An 18,363-nucleotide genomic window follows, 5' to 3' on the forward strand; every position below is an offset into this window, starting at 1 on the left:
ACCTTGACCTCCTGGTTCATAGGTAGACGCTCAACCGCTGAGCCACTCCGGCTGGGCAGGTATAGACTTTTTGACTCAACAATTCCAATTCTAGGACTGCCTCCCAAGGCAGCATGTTCCAGAATTTACTCCATGGAACCCTAAGTTCCTCAAGATGTTAAAGGGGTGAATTTTACTAGTTATCGTGAAATTATTCTCTTTAAATTGAAACAACTGTTTTATTTACAAAACAAAAGTGGGGAGTGACTCATAACCAAATTTGAGAAACTGCCAAGTGGCCGGAACAAAAAGTGCAACAGGTTTCTTAGCTCTGGGACCTTTTGGAGCCTTTGATATATTAGTGCCCAGCATGCTTCCCAAGGTATGGCCTTGGCCCTCAATGCCTCACTGAACATCCCTGTGAGTTCAGCAGTGATGCTGAGGCCTAACCCTGCATTCCCAGCTTGACAAGCCTGGTCAAATTGTGATACATTAGTAACCTGAAACATTAAGCTGCTGTTTCAAAAGCTGTGCAAGATTTAATCACATTATGGCAAATGTGGGAGTGTAATTTACTGAACAGAAGAAGCATATGGCTTTTTTGTTGTTGTGAATCCTCATCTGAAGATATTTTTTCCCACTGATTTTTAGAGAGAGTGGAAGGGAGAAAGGTGGGGGTGGGGAGAGAAACATTGATGTAAGAGAGACACATCGATGGGTTACCTCCCGCATGCACCCCAACTGGGAGCCAAGGAATTGAACCTGCAACCCAGGTATGTGCCCTGGACCAGGAATCGAACCTGGGATCTTTCAGTATGTGGGGTAATGCTCTACCACTGAGCTCCACCAGCCAGGGCAAAGCATGTAACTTCTTTTTTGTTATTTTGTTTTGTTTTTTGGTGCCGAAACCCGGGAGCATATAACTTCTTTTTTTTTTTTTTATTGATTTCAGAGAGGAAGGGAGAAATAGAGATAGAAACATCAATGATGAGAGAGAATCATTGGTTGGCCGCCTCCTGCATGCCCCCTACTGGGAGGGATCAAGCCCGCAACCTGGGCATATACCCTTGGCCGGAATCGAACCTGGGACCCTTTAGTCCAGCAGTCGCCAACCTTACGGACCTCACGGACCACCAGTGGTCCACGGACCACCGGTTGGCAACTGCTGCTTTAGTCCGCAGGCTGATGCTTTATCCACTGAACCACACTGGCTAGGGCGCATATAACTTCTTTAATGTCTGTTAACAGTGTTCTCTGGGTTGGGAAGTATGGGGGTTCTTTAGCATTTTTGTGTGTTTTTCAGTGTTTACCACAATTAATGTTACTTTATTTTAAAATTACAAAATAAATACATGTGTATTGTCCTAAATATTTAATACAGATGTTAGGTGCTTCCCACCAGGGTCTCTGTGACATGGGCCAATACAGTATATTTGGGACCTTGGGCCCTGGTGGCCAGGCCCACAATGGAGTGTCTCTCCTCTCTGGGCTGGGCCTCCTTGCCCTTCCCAGGGAGCTCATGACTGTGTGTTCTCTGCAGCGGCTGCTGTTATTGCTGCAAGACAAGGACAAGGAGGTGGAAGAGCTCCTCCAGGAAATACAATGTGAGAAGGTACCATCCCAACAGCTGCTCCCTCTTACTGGCCAGTAGAGCTCAGTGGATACAGTGTGCTCTAGAATTGGAGGCCTGGGTTCAAATTCTGGCTCTGTCTTTCTCCATCTGTCCAAAGGCTCAAGCAAAGACAGCATCCGAGCTCTCCAAGTCCATGGAGTCCATGCGTGGGCATTTGCAGGCACAGCTTCGGTGCAAAGAGGCAGAGAACAGTCGCCTGTGTATGCAGATCAAGGTACCTGCTAGCCCCAGCAGGGGTGGGGAGGGAAGTGGGGGCAGGTGCCTGGCAGTTCAAGGGCGGTTGTCTGGCCAAGCCTATCATACTCAGGAAGGTTTTGCCCCAAAGGATTATGGGGCAGCTGCTACCAAAGCCCTTGTGCTTCAGGGAGACTCTGGGACAGTGGCCAGAGCAGTGGACCTGGAGGTCTTGAGTGCCTTCCCAGCAGTGATTGATTTTCATGCCCCAAGACAATCACTTCATCCCTTAGGCCCTCAGTTCTCCTAACTACCCATGGGGAGGAAGGATGGTCTCAAATGCTGATTGCATCTGTGAACTGGGGACTCACTAAAGTCACAGCCCTGCTGAGTATCAGGGAGATCTCCGACTACTGTGCTGGGAGTTCAAGGGAAGGTTCCAGAAGAGTTCTGACATAAGACCTGATGGGTTCAGTGATCCAGGGAGGTGCTGTGGCGAGCTTGGGAAGGGCCCTCGTCTCCGGTCTGTGTTAGGGGAGCCCTAACCCCCGCCCCCCCAGTTTGTGACTCATTCTTACCCCCTCTCCCCCATTCCCTCTTTTCACTGGTCCCCTTTTCTCCCTCTCTCCCTTTGACTCTCTCCCTCACCTCGTCGCTTTCCTTTCAATCTGCTCCCTGGCCCTCCCCTCCCAGAACCTGGAACGCAGTGGGAATCAGCACAAGGCAGAAGTGGAGGCCATCATGGAGCAGTTGAAGGAATTGAAGCAAAAGGGAGATCGAGACAAAGAGTCTTTAAAGAAGGCCATCCGAGCCCAGAAGGAACGAGCTGAGAAGAGCGAGGAGTATGCTGAGCAGCTGCACGTGCAACTTGCTGACAAGGTAGCAGGCGTTCCCTGAGGAGGGCTGCTGGAGGTGGGGGTGGGGTGGTTAGATAGGTGGGCAGTGGATGGTGGCTGAACGCAGGTGGTGTGGGTGGATGGAGGAGGAAAAGCTGGATAGAGGTGGCTGGTGGGTGAATGGAGGGGAAGTGGCACTGGCGTGGGTGAATGAGCTGATGGGATGGAGAGCTGGGGGAGAGGGAGGTAGCGGGGGATTAAGTGGGTAAAGGGTGATAAAGGAAGGCTGGCTGGAGATGGACAATTGAGCCACTTCGATGTTGTGGGTAGGAATGATGATTAAGGAAGGATTTGCAAACAGGGTGCATGTGACTGTTGGAAATCTAAAAGCAACAGCTGGCCTCCCCATCACTCTCGGTGCTCTCTAGAGAGGGCTTGCAGGAGGGAGGGTCGGGGGCCGGCCAGGGTGACCCAGCCCCCAGCTCCCTCGGCCTTAGCACTGACACCAGGCTGATGGGCCCTGCTGTCCCGTGTTCCCAGGATCTTTATGTTGCTGAAGCTTTATCCACTCTGGAGTCATGGAGGAGCCGCTACAACCAAGTTGTGAAAGACAAGGGGGACCTCGAGCTGGAAATTATCGTCCTGAATGAGTACGTCTTGTGTTGGGAGAGGGCAGAGGGCGCGCGGGCTGGCTGAGGGAGGTGGGTATGCAGGTGGGAGGAGCCTGGCGACCCGAGGCAGTCACATCACACACACGGCTGCCATTTGGTCTCCTCCAGTCAAGGGCTGCATTGGACTGAGATGTGGGCAGCCCTGAGGTGGGCTTTCCGGTTGGACCACGGGTCCTGCCCCCCAAGCAGTCCTGGGTCCAGGCTTCTCTGCTGACAGCGGCTTGGGCCTGGCTGCAGCCCCTGGGCCTGGGGTGGGTCCTAATCTGCACACCACGGGCAATGGGCACAGGCCCACGGGGCACCTCATTCCTGTTCTTGGGCATGGGATGGCTGGGAATCCTGTGTGTCTGCTGTTTTGCCAACCAGTCAGTACGTCAGAGTTATGGCCTGTGTACTCTCCAGTGACTATTCATTCTCAGTGTCAGCTGTGTTCATGTGTTCACTCCGTTAAAAAGATTGAGCATCTCCTATATCCCAGGCTATGTGCTGGCCTTTAGGGTCACAGCAGTAAAAATGACAAATGCTTCTCTGCTCTCATGGAGGTTACAAACCTGTAATCAAATGGGGGCGATGGGGCTGCAGAGACCTGGACTATCTGGGCCGAGGACAGGTCCCAGGGGACTGACTTGGTCTCCAGGTCAGGAAAGTCTTCCCTGAGGAAGCATCTTCTGTTGTCTTCAACTCAATTTAGCGAACATATCGTGAGAACCTGCTATGTGCCAGCCCCTTTGCCAAGTGCTGCCCTCAGAAAGGTCTCCATCTAATGGGAGAAAACAGATCAGATCATTACGATAGAAGGATATATGGTACAGGGGAGAGATGCCCTCAGGAAGGAAGTCTGAACTGGGTTTTTAAGGGTGAGTAGGAGTTTGCCAGGTAAAACAACGTGATGTGTTTGCTTGGGCCTAGTCAGTGCTGACTGAACCATAATTGATCGATACTGAGAACATACAGCATAGAAAGGTTCTGTATTGGGTCTGTGGTCAAGATGGACGAGGAGCATCTGTGAGCGCCAGTGCTGCTCTGAGGCTTGGATGACTGCTCTGCTCAGTGGCTGAGGGAAGGCGAAGGGCTGGAGCACAGGTGGGCAGCTGCCTGCCGAGTTGACTTCTCTCCCTCTGTTTCATATCCATTCATTGCCATTCTTGCCTGAGCTAGGTGAGTGCTCGCACATGTGAACAAGCCAACATGACACCTGTCCTTGCCTGGGAGATACTGAACCTCAGTGTGATGTGTGCCTGAGGGATAGGCATGCCTAGGGTGTGATGTCCCTGACCACCCAGCCAGGAGTTCTGTCCTGACTTTAAGGCCTGATTGGCTGGGAGATGCAGGGGATGCTGTGGGAGCTGGGAAGGGATCAAGTCTCTGGTCCTTGTCTTCGGGAAGTGTCTCGGCCTCATGGGAAGTCAGGATGGAGAAGGCTTTTCGAGGGGTTGGTATGGGAGACAAATCTCGAAGGTTGTTATCAGAAGTGGGATCCAAGGGAATGCCACAAGCAGCAATGCCAGGGCAGGCCATACAGCTGCTTCTCAGAGTGGATATTGGGGAGCATGCAGGGGCCAGAAGGTGGGACATGGCCTGGGTAGGAACACTTGACCCCACTCCACACAAAGGCCTGGGCTCCTCAGAAGCTGTGTAATTGACTCTCCCGGTCCGCTTTCACTTTGTGACCTTCCAGCCGAGTGACGGATCTCGTGAACCAACAGCAAACCTTGGAGGAGAAGATGCGGGAAGACCGGGACAGCCTGGTGGAGAGACTACACCGGCAGACTGCCGAGTATTCTGCATTTAAACTAGAGAATGAGAGGCTGAAGGTCTGTATTGAGAGCTGGGGCTGGGACAGATAGGGAACGGCAGAGAGACTGATGGCTGGGCATGCCTGGTTGGTGCCCAGAGATGACCATGGCGGTTTTCACAGGGCCTGGAGGGAGCAGAGGGATTAAGGCGCCCTGGAGTCAGAGTGTATGAATGGCCACACGAGGGTTTTACTGTCTATTACTTTTAATCAGTGAAACTGACTTCCGTGCAGAGGCGGGAATACAAAAATAAGACGAGAAGACCCTATGGAGCTTTAATTAGCTAACTTATAAAACACAATTATAATACCACAGGAAATAAATTATTTTTAACTGAGTTAGTAATTTAGGTTGGGGTGACCTCGATATAAACAACAACTTTCGGCCCTAACCAGTTTGGCTCAGTGGATAGAGCATCGGCCTGCAGACTGAAGGGTGCCCTGTTTGATTCCGGTCAAGGGTACATGTCTGTGTTAGGGCTCGATCCCCAGTAGGGAGTGTGCAGGAGGCAGCCGATCAATGATTCTCTCTCATCATTGATGTTTATAACTCTCTCTCCCTCTCCTTTCCTCTCTGAAATCAACTTTTAAAAAAAGTAAAAGCAATGTCCGAGAGATTTAAATTAAGACCTACTACCCAGATGCAAGTCCGGCCTCTGCCTCTTACTAGCTCTGGGACCTGGGTGAGACATCTCATCCTTGGTTGCTGCAGTTCCTTAGTGGGAGGAAATGAGGTCCTTGTGAGAATGTGGTGATGCGTGTAAAATGCCTAACATGACACTCAGCAGGTCACATGCAGTAGACATGACTTTGAGGTTCATTAACACTGACTCTCCTAGGGGACCCCTCCACATGAATTCATTTTCACTTTAACCTTCTAATGTGATTATCATCTCTACTTTATAGAATAAGGAAATTGAGGCTTAGAGAAAGGTCAAGTTTCTTGCCAAGATTTTACCGTTGGAAGTGTTGGCGTTGGGATTTGAACCTGAGTCTGGGTCTGGAGCTCTAGCTCATAACCACTTGCCATATATCCTCCTCGCATGCCAGGGGCAAGAGGCACCTGAATAGAGGTTGACATTTCAGAGCCAGGTTTGATCTTGGTTTCAATTGATCTGGACAGTAGCATCCAGGTTTATTTATTTAAAAATATTTTTCTTGATTTCAGAGAGAGAGGGAGAGAGAGATAGAAACATCAATGATGAGAGATAACATTGATCAGTTGCTTCCTGCATGCCCACTACTGGGGATCAAGCCCACAACCCGGGCATATGCCCTGACCGGGAATTGAACCGTGACCTCCTGGTTCATAGGTCAATGTTCAACCACTGAGCCACACCAGCTGGGCTAGGTTTATTTTTTTAGTCATGTTTTCTGTTTGTTAAGTAAGAGTGATTTTAAGTAAGTACACCACACAAAAGTGAACACGCTATGTCCATCAGTCACCCTGATTGAACCTTTCTAGCACCCGTGACATGGCCTATACAAACTCCCCCTCAGAAGGTGACCATTATCCTGATTGCTGTCATCACAGATTAGCTTGCTTGTTTGTGAACTTTGTGCCTAGCTTTGTGAAAGTTATCCACGTTGTGTGTGGCAGTTTATTCATTCTCAATGCTATACAGTATGGCTGCACCATAATTTATTCATCCTACTGGGGATGGACATTTGGGTTATAGAACATTTTTTTATGTGCATATTTCATGTATTTTTACAGGTTTTATACCTTGAAATAGAATTGCCAGGTCATCTGGTGGTGTGCATAAGTGTGGCTTTGGTACATATTACTATACAAGAAACTAGTTGTGCAAATTTACACTCCCATCAGGGACATGTGAGAACCAGTTGCTCCATGTCTCCTCGTCAACACAACACATCAGACCTCATTTTAGCCACTGTGGTGGGAGTGTAGTAGTATTTGTTGTAGTGCAGGTGTTGCAATGCAAATTAAAGACAGCCTCGCCCTAGCTGGTTTGGCTCAGTGGAATAGAGTGTCATGTCAGCCTGCGGACCAAAGGGTCCCAGGTTCGATTCTGGTCAGTGGCATGTACCTTGGTTGCAGGCTCCTCCCCAAGCCTCAATTTCCTTATTCTATAAAGTAGAGATAATAATCACATTAAAGTGAAAATGAATTCATGTGGAGGGGTCCCCTAGGAGAGTCAGTGTTAATGAACCTCAAAGTCATGTCTACTGCATGTGACCTGCTGAGTGTCATGTTAGGCATTTTACACGCATCACCACATTCTCCCCGGCCCAGGCCATGGTTGGGGCTCATGCAGGAGGTAACCAGTTGATGTGTTTCTCTCTCATCAATGTTTCTCTCTGTCTTTCCCTCTCTTTTCCACTCTCCCTAAATATCAATGGAAAAATATCTCGGGTGAGAATTAACAACAACAACAAAAAAGACAGCCACCAAGTCTAACCATTAGTTGAGTTACTTACAGGATGATATATCTGTGTAGGGTAATGTAGTGTGGCCATTCAGTGATATTTGTAGAAGTGTATTTTCTTAGATATTATAATTACAAAGGTAAAATCTGCTCATAGTAAAAATGTACAACATTACAGAAATGTGATATAGAAGTAAAGGTCTCTGTTAACTGTGGATGTGTATTTTTCCAGGGCCCCTTCCCCACATACTAACATACATATTCAAACCCATTCATGCATTATTCTGCAGCCTGCTTTCCTCATTCAACAATATCTCATGGATGTCTTTTTAGGTCTTTTTTTTTTAAAGCTTTATCTCTTCTAATGACTGCTTATTATTTTATTATATCGAGATACATGATTTGTTTTGTCCCATCTGCTAAGGTGAGTATTTGGGTTGCAGGAGGACATTTATTGACCTCAGAAGTAGTTCATAACATAACTGTTGAAAAAGTATGTTGCACAGCAATAAGTATGGTATAGTCCAGTGGTCGGCAAACTCATTAGTCAACAGAGCCAAATATCAACAATACAACGATTGAAATTTCTTTTGAGAGCCAAATTTTTTAAACTTAAACTTCTTCTAATGCCACTTCTTCAAAATAGACTCGCCCAGGCCGTGGTATTTTGTGGAAGAGCCACACTCAAGGGGCCAAAGAACCGCATGTGGCTCGCGAGCCGCGGTTTGCCGACCACTGGTATAGTCCCATTCTTGTTGAAAATTAAAACTACTACCCAACTGTTAATATATAGCCATAAACCAAGGTATCATGCATCCTGATTCATTTTTTCTTGGTCTTATCTCCATTTTCTTTACTGATTATTATTGCTTTTGTAATGAGAACAAGAAAACACGTGTCCCTTATTTGTCTCTATATTCACTTGAGTTGAACACCTTAGGAATCTTGCCCTGGTGCCTCTCAGGAAAACCACTGGTGTGGGTTTGAATAGAAGGGCCCTGGGAGGAGGAACTGAGGGTGAGATGATTACCTGCTTGGAACCTTGTTGGTTACTCACGGGGCCACCTCTTCTAGGCTAGCTTCGCTCCAATGGAGGACAAACTCAATCAGGCGCACCTCGAGGTCCAGCAGCTGAAGGCATCGGCTAAGAATTATGAGGGGATGATTGACAACTATAAGAGTCAGGTAGGTCTCTCTCAAGTGCCCCTGCCCTGTAAGGGCAGCACCTCTCAGCTGCTGGGAGATTGACCAGGAGGCCTTTCCTGGGAGGGGTTTGGTGTGAAAGGTTTTTTTTTCATCAAAACTTGGCTCTGCCCAAGACCGCCTGATGCTTTGTTGGTCCCTAGGTGTTGAAGACCAGGTTAGAGGCCGATGAGGTAGCTGCCCAGCTGGAACGCTGCGACAAAGAGAACAAGATCCTTAAAGATGAGATGAACAAAGAGATTGAAGCGGTACTGCTCCCCTTCCTTGCTTTCTTCCTCCACCCAACTCTGTGTCCATCCGTCTCTCTCATCTGCCTTCGATCTTCCCTGGTGTGGACAACAAAGATGAACCAAGTTTCTTATTGCTGGGCTGGCCTTCTCTACATTATCTCTTCTCGCTTATGCTTCTTTATCTCCTTCTCCCTCCTGGTTTTTTTCATTCTCCAACTTCCTTCAAATCCAGAGATATGCCATGTCTTAGGCATGCCTATTTTGTTCTGCGTGTTGTCTTTATTTTGTGCCATCCAGAAAATGTGCCTCCTATCCTGTTCCCCAAAGAGCCTTATTTGCCTAGAGTTGGCTTGGCTGTCTAGAAGCAAACAATCATTTTAGTAGTAACCTCGGAGATGGGCCGAGTCCAGGCTCAGCCACTGACTTGTTGCATAACCGTGGGCAAGTCACTGCCTCCTCTAGTCCTCAGTCTCCCTGTTAATTCATACCAGGGGGGCTGAGACCAGGAGTTCTTACCCTTCCCCCTACCTGTTGCTTTGTGGTTGCCTTCTAGGGGCTTGGGAGTTAAACTAGGCTTTAGTCTTGGCTCTAGCTCAGTGACCATTGGCAAATGAGCCTTTCATCCTTAAGGTCCATGTATGGGGAAAACAACACCTACTTCACAGGTTGTATGAATTAAACGAGTAATTCATAGAGCCCTTAGCACAATGCCTGGGTCCTGGTGGTGGTATCTGATGATGACTGCACACCCTCAGTGGCCTGTGGGAGGGCAGGCTGCACTTTTTTACCCTTCAGCAGCTGGGCCCTTCCCAACAGTGGGCTTTTCCTCCCCCACCCCAGGCACGTAGGCAATTCCAGTCCCAGCTGGCTGACCTGCAGCAGCTGCCTGACATCCTCAAGATCACCGAGTCTAAGCTTGCAGAGTGCCAAGACCAGCTGCAGGGCTACGAGAGGAAGAACATCGACCTCTCAGCCATCATATCAGATCTGCGCAGCCGGGTAAGGGACTGGCAGAAAGGGTCCCACGAACTGGCCCGAGCAGGGGCCCGCTTACCAAGATGAGCTGCACGCCCCCCATGGGAGGACCACTTCTTTTTTCTTGGCTGCCGTTTCTGAAAGGAGTGAGCTATCATCAGTGCTGTGAAATAAAAGTCTGGTGTGCCAAATGCCTCGTGTTCGCACCAAATGATTCTAGTTATAGGAGCCGTCACTCACTGGAGTTGCTGGGCCCTCCTGCTGTTACCACCCCCCCCCCACCCCCGTGCTGCAGGTCTCCGCCTGCCCCTGCCCTGCCTGCTCTGCTGCTGTCCTCAGCCTTGCACCCACAGCGCCAGCCGCAGGTGTTCGTTTTCCCCACTTTCTTGCTTTGGCTGCCTTCCCTTCTCAGCAGAGCCACTGCCTGAGAGTCTGTCCTGAAGAGGGCTCCCTTCCGCCCAGAAGCAGGCTCCTCTGGGTACCGGGAACCATGCCTACGATGCCTCAGAAATTACATGCCTCTCCTCTGCGGTGTGACCTTGGGCAAGGCCCTTTCCCTCTCTGGACCTGCTTCATTGTAATAATAATAAAAGTAGCTACCACCGCTAGAGCACATGCCCTGTGCTCCACCATCCTCTCATTCTTCTAGGAACTTTGTAAGGTTTATTGCCCATTTTGCAGAAAGCAGCCCAGGGCAGAGAGGGAGAAGGAATTTCCTGAGGTCACAGAGCTGATCTTTAATCAACAGGGATTGGGACCCAGCCAGCTCTGTCTGGTTCCCAAGCCTTGTCCCCAATACTCTTCAATTACCTCGTCATCTTGAACCTGAGCATCTCAGGGCCTTGCAGCCCAGATGCCTGAGCTCTCAGTAGAGCCTCCCTCTGGATAACTTCTCGCACTTGCCAGCCTGAAAGAATTGATAGCTTTCCTCTTGCCTTGCCCGCACTTGTCCCCAATTAAGGGGAGAATGAAATCAGCACTACCGGCAAAGTCATTGGTAAAACGCTCCCTGGTGTGTCGTGTGGGCCTGGGCCTGCCATCTGCTTCTGCCTTCTCCTGTCTGCCCCGGATCCCACTGAGGCGTCTCCAGGTCAAGAAAGCGTCGGCGTGGTTCTGCAGGATCAAACCTGGCTTCTGGGTGTGGGCAGGCCCACAGTCTTGGGAGCTGGACCTAACCTGTCCCTGCTCTCCTCTCTCCTCCAGGTTGTGTGTTGAGACTTGGATGCCTGCTGAGGGCAGCATGCCTCTCCTGGGTGTGGATTACAGGTCACAGGGAGAAGGGAGGGCCGCACCGGAAGTTCTCTCGTAAACCAGTCTGTTCCTGTCATTTTAGATCGAGCATCAGGGGGACAAGCTGGAGATGGCGAGAGAGAAACACCAGGCTTCCCAGAAGGAAAATAAACAGCTGAGTCTGAAGGTGGATGAACTGGAGAGGTTAGAGGCACTCGGTTCCAACTCTGTCCTCTTCCTAGGACCTGAGACTTTCAGCCGCTTAGCTGCTTTGGGCTTAGTGTGCTGGAAGGTACTAGGCAGACCTCAGAGGAAAAGCTGCTTTCAGCGCAGTGGTAAGCATTGTGGGAGAGAGGAAGGTGGTCTCCTGCCCGGGTGATGCTCCAGAACAGTGTGGTCAGCATCAGACCACCCACAGGACCACCTGTCAGGCACACTTGGTCCAAGCAAACCCGCAGGGCCTGCAGGCTGCTGTGGGGCATTTCCTCCCCATTCTGCTGTGTTCCCGATCACCCTTCCCAGAAGCATTCTGATTCTTCTCTTATGGACGTAGGAGGCAGTCAGGGGTGAATACTACACCTGTAGTCATCGGAAGCCCTGGCCTTGGGTCCCGTTATTTAATCCTTCTGAACCTCTGATTACTAACCTTGAGAAAGGGATCAAGGTAGGGAAAATAGTGTAGCACAGGGGGTTATTGGGAGTCTTCAATGAGGTAAGCTTCAAAGGGCTCAGCACATTACCTGGCCAACAGAGACATACAGTATAGGTAGGGTGCAGTTGGTATCCCAGTTTAAACGAGGAAACTGAGCTCCGGGAGAGGTTCAGTGACTTGCCCAAGGTCACTCAGCTGGTGCCTGGCAAAGCTGCAGCTTAGCCTCCTGCCTTCCTCCAGAGCGTCTAGCGTCTGGGAAATGAGGGCTTGAGCCTTTGTTTCGGAGTTGAAAGGCCTGAGGCCCCGGGAGGCTGTGCCTGCTCAGGCAGCCTACAGGTAGAAACCTGAACCAGTTGGTCTCGGGCCCCACCTCTCCTCTGCGTTGCTGGCCTCAGACATGCAGCTGGACTCAGCAGGACTCGCAGAGCTCCTTAGAGTGGAGCATGTTCCAGAAGTGCAGTGGCGACTGTGCTTGCACATCGGGATGGTCACTGCTGCCCAAGGCTGGTCACGCGAGATACTGAGTGGTCCAGCTGAAGTCCCTTTGCTGAAGGAGGCAGCAGTGAACAGAAGTGAGGGCATGAGTTTTGGTGACAGGCCTATCAGCTGTGCTGACATTGGGCCAATGACTTCACATCTGAGGCTGAGTTTCTTCATCTGAAAGGGGGGGGGGGGAATAAGGGAACCCACCTTCCCGAGCTGCCCGTTGCTGTATTACATGAAGATGTGCACACTTAGCACAACCGCGGTCACTCTGCTTCCTTTTCCTGCTCTTCACCCAGCTCTCCAGCCAGCTGCTCCAGCTGCATTCCTTGCCGCCTGGCTGATCAGCAGGTTCCTTTGGTTTATTCCTGTGGCTCCTTGGAGATTCCCTGCGTGATGAGAGCCCTGGTCCAGGGTGGCTGCAGCCCCCTGGCAGGGTGGAACAGGGCAGGTATGGGCATGAACAGGATCTGATTGAGTGCTTTCACCTAGGAAACTGGAGGCGACCAGTGCCCAGAATATCGAGTTCCTACAGGTGATTGCCAAGAGGGAGGAGGCAATCCACCAGTCCCAGCTGCGGCTGGAGGAGAAAACACGGGAATGTGGGTCCCTGGCAAGGCAGTTGGAGAGCGCCATTGAAGATGCTAGGAGGCAGGTCAGTGTCAATTCCATTACTAACTGACTCTGTGACCTTGGCCAAATCATATCATCTCTCTGAGCGTCTTTTCCCTTCTAAAAAAATGGGCCTAGAGTAGTACCTGCCTTGTGACTTCACCAGAAGGACCAAATGAGCAATTATTGTGAAGGACTTGACACCTGACTCAGGATTGCTCATTTAATGGTTGCCTGCATGGGACTCAGACAGGCTTGTCACATCTTAGGTGGTGATGACTCACGGGGTGTTGGGAAAGGGCAGGTAAAGATGGTTGCTGAGGTGGTCCCCATAGTTAGCTCCCACCCTGCGGCCCCAAAGAACTCCCTCTGGGGAGGTGCAAGTGTGGCCCTTGAGACCGGAGAGTGGAGTGGCCCAGGCTCCTCCTTGCCAGGTGTTCACGTCAGGGGCACCTCCACCTCTGTTCCTTCTGGGCAGGTGGAACAAACCAAGGAGCACGCAGCCTCCAAGGAACGAGCAGCCCAGAACAAAATCCTGGATCTTGAGACCCAGCTGAGCAGGACCAAAACTGAGCTCACCCAGCTGCGGCGGAGCCGTGACGATGTGAGTCAGGCTGGAGGGCAGAGGGCAGAGGGCAGAGGGCAGAAGAGATGGGAGTGGATTGAACTTTTGGCTTCCTGGAACCTGCAGGGCAAGGTGTTTTGTTGTTTTATGAAAAGGACATGGTTTAATTTTTCTCTCATCATTTTTTCATCCCCGAAGGATACCCCAAGCAGATCCTTTTTATTTTATTTATTTTAATAACTCTATTTTTTATTTTAATTTTTTTTTAATTTATTGACTTCAGAGAGGAAGAGAGAGGGAGAGAGAGATAGAAACATCAATGATGAGAGAGAATCATTGATCTGCTGCCTCCTGCACACCCCCTACTGGGGATGGAGCCTGCAACCTAGGCATGTGCCCTTGGCTGGAATTGAACTTGGGACCCTTTAGTCCGCAGGCCGTTGCTCTATCCACTGAGCCAAACCAGCCAGGGCCCTTTTTACTTTTTTATTAAAGGCTTTAAGATATCATTTTATATACCATGATGATAATCACTTTTATACAAATTTAAACTGCATCATTCAGTGGTTTGCAGTATATTCAGAGTTGTACAAGTTTAGGATATTTTTATTTTTTTATAAATATATTTTATTGATTTTTTTATAGAGAGGAAGGGAGAGGGATAGAGAATTAGAAACATCGATGAGAGAGAAACATCAATCAGCTGCCTCCTGCACACCTCCTACTGGGGATGTGCCTGCAACCAAGGTACATGCCCCTGACCGGAATCGAACCTGAGACCCTTCAGTCCGCAGGCCGACGCTCTAGCCACTGAGCCAAACCAGTCAGGGCAAGTTTAGGATATTTTTTTAAATAAATAAATAAAAAGAGACTCTATACCCATTAGCAGTCTCCAATCCTCTCCCCATCAGCCCCTGACAACCCTAATAAAGCCTGTGTCGCTGGGGCCTTGTCTGTGCTGGGCATCTCACACACACTTGACCCGTGCCCTCCCCCTCGCACAGGCTGACCGCCGCTACCAGAGCCGGCTGCAAGACCTGAAAGATCGCCTGGAGCAGTCGGAGAGCACCAACCGCAGCATGCAGAACTACGTCCAGTTCCTCAAGTCGTCCTATGCCAACGTGTTCGGGGATAGTCCTTACACTACCTACCTGACCAGCTCTCCCATCCGCTCCAGATCGCCTCCTGTCTGAGGCCTGCCTGTCTTGGGCCAGGAGCCCGGATTGATGCCATGGGAACTGACAAGTTGCCAAGCCATACCTGGAAAGCCTGTTGGTTTTCCTCTCTCTCCCAGTGATGAAGTGTGTGTTTAGGATCTTGTCCTTAGCTACTGGCTCCAGGAAAGTCCCTAAAGCAGCAGGGCATGAAGCAGCAGGAGCCACTTAGTTCTCTCCTCTCTGCTAGAGTTGCCTGAAGAACGTTTTTCAATACCTTGCCAGGCCTTAAATCTACTACTGTGAGGGATGCAGATTTTAACTCGCCATGACTTGGCGCATTCCTTTCCTGAGAGAATGTTTGGACTGGAGTTTTTCCTCCAGTCCCCTACAGCCCTCTTTCTAGAAATAGATTTCTAAAGGAAATTCTCGGACCCGAGCCAGCAGGAGCTGTAGAGGTCCTCGCCACCCCTCCTGGGCTGTGAGCACATTCACTTCTTCTCCTTATTTCATGGGTGCGGTGTTTTCCCACGCCCAAGGGAAACCTCTCATATCAGAGTTTCCTTAAGGCCACTTGCCCCACGCACTTCACAACAGATACTCAAGGGCTCATGTCCAGTTGGCCTTTTAAAAGATAATTAATTTTTGTTTCTCTTTGCCAGGTTTGTATCTATGGAATGCATTTATCCTTAAAATATTTGTGTTGCTTTACAAAAAGCTTTTATAATCAATATTTAAGACTCCATGGGTGATTTCCTTTACCCACCCCCATCCCCATCCCTCTTCTAAAAATGGTTGAGTATAATGCTTAATGGGAGCCAGTAAATATTTTTAAAGTACTTGATACATGGAACTTTAGATTTTTCATTTCATTGTGGCCCAGATAGTTTCTTCTGTGGGCGCTTTCTGTGAAATGACTGGAGGCATTGCTCATTGTTGGGGTGCAGATCACTAGCTGTTAGAAGGAAGAAAATGAAATGTGTGTATATATGACTGTTTTTAAAATGTTAATTGGTTTCTGAATGACGTATTGCCTATTTTTGTTCTCTTCACAATTTTCCTGTATTTAAAAGAAAGAACAACAGCCTTAGCCAGTTTGGTTCTGTGGTTAGAGTATCGGCCCTCGGACTGAAGGGTCTTGGGTTCGATTCCAGTCAAGGGCACGTACGTTGGTTGCAGGCTCATCCCAGACCCCAGTCAGGGCATGTGCAGGAGGCAAACAATTGATGTGTCTCTCTCACATCGATGTTTTTCTCTGTCTCTCCCCCTCCCTTCCACTCTCTCTAAACATCAATGGAAAAATATCCTTGGGTGAGGATTAATAATAACAACAAAAAGGTTTTTAAATTGATTTGAGAGAGACAGACATCAAACATTGGTCAGTTGCCTCCTATACCACCCTGACCCAGGATCCAAACCCACAACCTGGGTTTGTGTTCTCGGACTGGGAATCGAACCTGTCACCTTTGGGTGTACAGGACGATGCTCCAACCGACTGAGCCACACCAGCCAGGGCAACAAATTCTTTGGAGAGAACAAATTTGGTTCAGTGCTGAACCTTAACCTTTTCATTCCAGCTGGCATTAAGCCTTCTGGGTGATCCAGTCTTGTTCTCTCTCAGCCACTGTAACCCAAGTCAAAACTCCAGAGAATTCCCCTATGTCCTCAAAGGCAGTGGCCACACTCAGGCATCTGCATTTCATGACCAGAAAACTCCCTTTCCCCACCCCCAAATTTTGGTGACATCTGTCGTTTCCAGCTGTTAATTTTGCCAAGGAAGTTCTGACAAAACAACCACTAGCCACCATTGCCACAAAGCCAAGCTGTTTTCACACCCTTAACAAATGGACTTGACGGCGGGGGTGGGGGGGGGTCAATTGGGGAAAAATACATGTAAAACTTTAGACAATAAAAAAAAAAAAAAATTGTTTTGAACACAAAAATAACAAAAAACAACAACAAATGGACTTGAACTTACATGGACAATATATGAAAGACCTTCCCTAGAAAGGACAGTTGGCAAACTTACACCAATGTACATACCTATTTATATAATTCACTAGATTGAATCATGCACGTGTAGGGTCCCCTACACGCTTTCGCTTTCGATCGCGGGAGAGCTGGGTGCCTGTCTGCTGGTGCACCAGGCCTTTCAGAAGCCTCCAGCTCGGTGCTGGAGCAGACAGGCACCCAGCTCCCCCGCTTTTGATGGTCCGCGGCGGGGGATGTGAGCTCGCTGCCCCAGAGGCCCCTTCTGTTCTGCAGCACAGCCATGGCGCAGACGCTGAGCTCGCGCCGCCAGCTCAGCGTCCTGCCGGCCCAATCGGCTACCCCGGCCACTCCGAGTCCTGCCCCTTGCGCCTCCCGCTGGCCCAGTCGTGGGCATAGCGGAGTGATGGTAATTTACATATTACTATTTTATTAGGTAGGATTCTTATTTTCATCAAACTAATGAACACCGCAGTGCAGGGCACTGGTATTCATAATGCTGGTGTGGGAAACACCTCTCCCAATAATGTTCTGTTCGGGTTCGCTTCCTGGACAACGCACCAAATAATAATAATGTTCTGTGTTTCTTTGTCCAGAGTTTGCAAAAAAAATGAAAAATGTTTATTTTGCATTGCTTCAAACTCCAGAGAGAAGCCTTCTATCTCAAACTAATCCCATAAGACAGGAAGAAGGAGAGTCTAAAGTTAAAGGATCCGGCCTGGCCAGTGTTGTTCACTGGTTGAGGCCAATCCGTGTCAGGAGGACACGGAACCCAGTCAGGGCACATACCCGCCACCCCTTGTGATCTCAGGGGGGGGCATGCAGGAGGCAGACTATGATTCTCTCCCATCATTGATGTTTCTATCTCTCCCTCTCCCTCTCTGAAATCAATAAAAACCTTTTTTAAAAAGTTAAAGGGACATATGAGCCCAACCAGCGGTTAAGGACAACAGGGGGGTGGGGGCATGTGTGGGGAGGGGGGTGGGATGGAAATGGGGGGACGAGGACAAATATGTGATACCTTAATAAAGAAATTTAAAAAAAATTAAAAAAAAGTTAAAGGGTCCGAATTAAAGCTGGCTCTGGGTAATAAAGTGTATAATTTAGTGGGTTTTAGTGTATTCACAACGTTGTGCAATCATCACAATGATGGAATTTTACATTTTCATCACCCCCAAAAGAAAGCTTTATTCATTACTAGCCAGTTCCCTCCCCATCCCCCTACAGCCCCAGCCTCTGGCAACCGCTAATGAAAGTCTGCCTGTCTCTGTGGTTTCGTCGTTCTGGACATTTCACATGAATGGGATGATACAGTATGTAACTTTGTGACTGGCTTCCTTCACTTGGTATAATGTTTCCACAGTTCATCCCTGTTGGGTAGCACGTATGTTCATGTACATCTGGGTTAGACTTTCTGGCTATTCTGGGTAATGCTATGAACATTCAACAAGTTTTTGTACGGACGCACATTTCATTTCTCTGGGGTGTATAGTACACCTAGGTCAGAGACTCGCTGGGTCAAAGGGTAAGTCTAACCTTTTTGAAGAAATGCCTGACTTCCACAGCAGCTGCCACCATGTCCTCACCTCCTCATCAAGACTACGTACTCGACTTCCTGCCACAAGGAGGCTCCAGGCTGCAGAAGGGCGCTGGTCTGAAGCTCCCCGCAGGGCCTGGCCCGCAGGGTGCGCAGGCGCGCTGTAGATCCGGCCGGCGGCCCGGCCCCGGAAGTGGGGCGTCCTGCCTTCCGGAGGCGGGGTTGCTGTGTACATAACAACCGTGCACGCCCCGG

At 49.4% G+C, this 18,363-nt stretch overlaps 1 protein-coding gene across 3 annotated transcripts in view; it reads left to right on the forward strand.

Moving 5' to 3' along the window:
* ODF2 (outer dense fiber of sperm tails 2) overlaps positions 1 to 15,605 on the forward strand; it is a 30,896-nt gene extending 15,291 nt beyond the window's left edge. For 2 of the 3 annotated variants that reach the window (XM_028127296.2, XM_028127301.2), the window contains exons 9-20: positions 1,520 to 1,591; positions 1,710 to 1,826; positions 2,480 to 2,665; positions 3,163 to 3,272; positions 4,972 to 5,107; positions 8,553 to 8,663; positions 8,825 to 8,929; positions 9,752 to 9,910; positions 11,220 to 11,320; positions 12,744 to 12,906; positions 13,342 to 13,467; positions 14,433 to 15,605. In XM_028127296.2, coding sequence (XP_027983097.1) covers positions 1,520 to 1,591; positions 1,710 to 1,826; positions 2,480 to 2,665; positions 3,163 to 3,272; positions 4,972 to 5,107; positions 8,553 to 8,663; positions 8,825 to 8,929; positions 9,752 to 9,910; positions 11,220 to 11,320; positions 12,744 to 12,906; positions 13,342 to 13,467; positions 14,433 to 14,621 — 1,575 coding nt within the window. In that variant the 3' untranslated portion in view covers positions 14,622 to 15,605. Of the gene's footprint in view, positions 1 to 1,519; positions 1,592 to 1,709; positions 1,827 to 2,479; positions 2,666 to 3,162; positions 3,273 to 4,971; positions 5,108 to 8,552; positions 8,664 to 8,824; positions 8,930 to 9,751; positions 10,078 to 11,219; positions 11,321 to 12,743; positions 12,907 to 13,341; positions 13,468 to 14,432 lie in introns of those variants that run through there. The other variant, XM_054726937.1, reaches the window with a different exon arrangement.
* Positions 15,606 to 18,363: the final 2,758 nt, after the last annotated feature.

The sequence above is a fragment of the Eptesicus fuscus genome, chromosome 15 (assembly GCF_027574615.1).
Source record: "Eptesicus fuscus isolate TK198812 chromosome 15, DD_ASM_mEF_20220401, whole genome shotgun sequence".
In the NCBI taxonomy this organism is placed as follows: domain Eukaryota; kingdom Metazoa; phylum Chordata; class Mammalia; order Chiroptera; family Vespertilionidae; genus Eptesicus; species Eptesicus fuscus.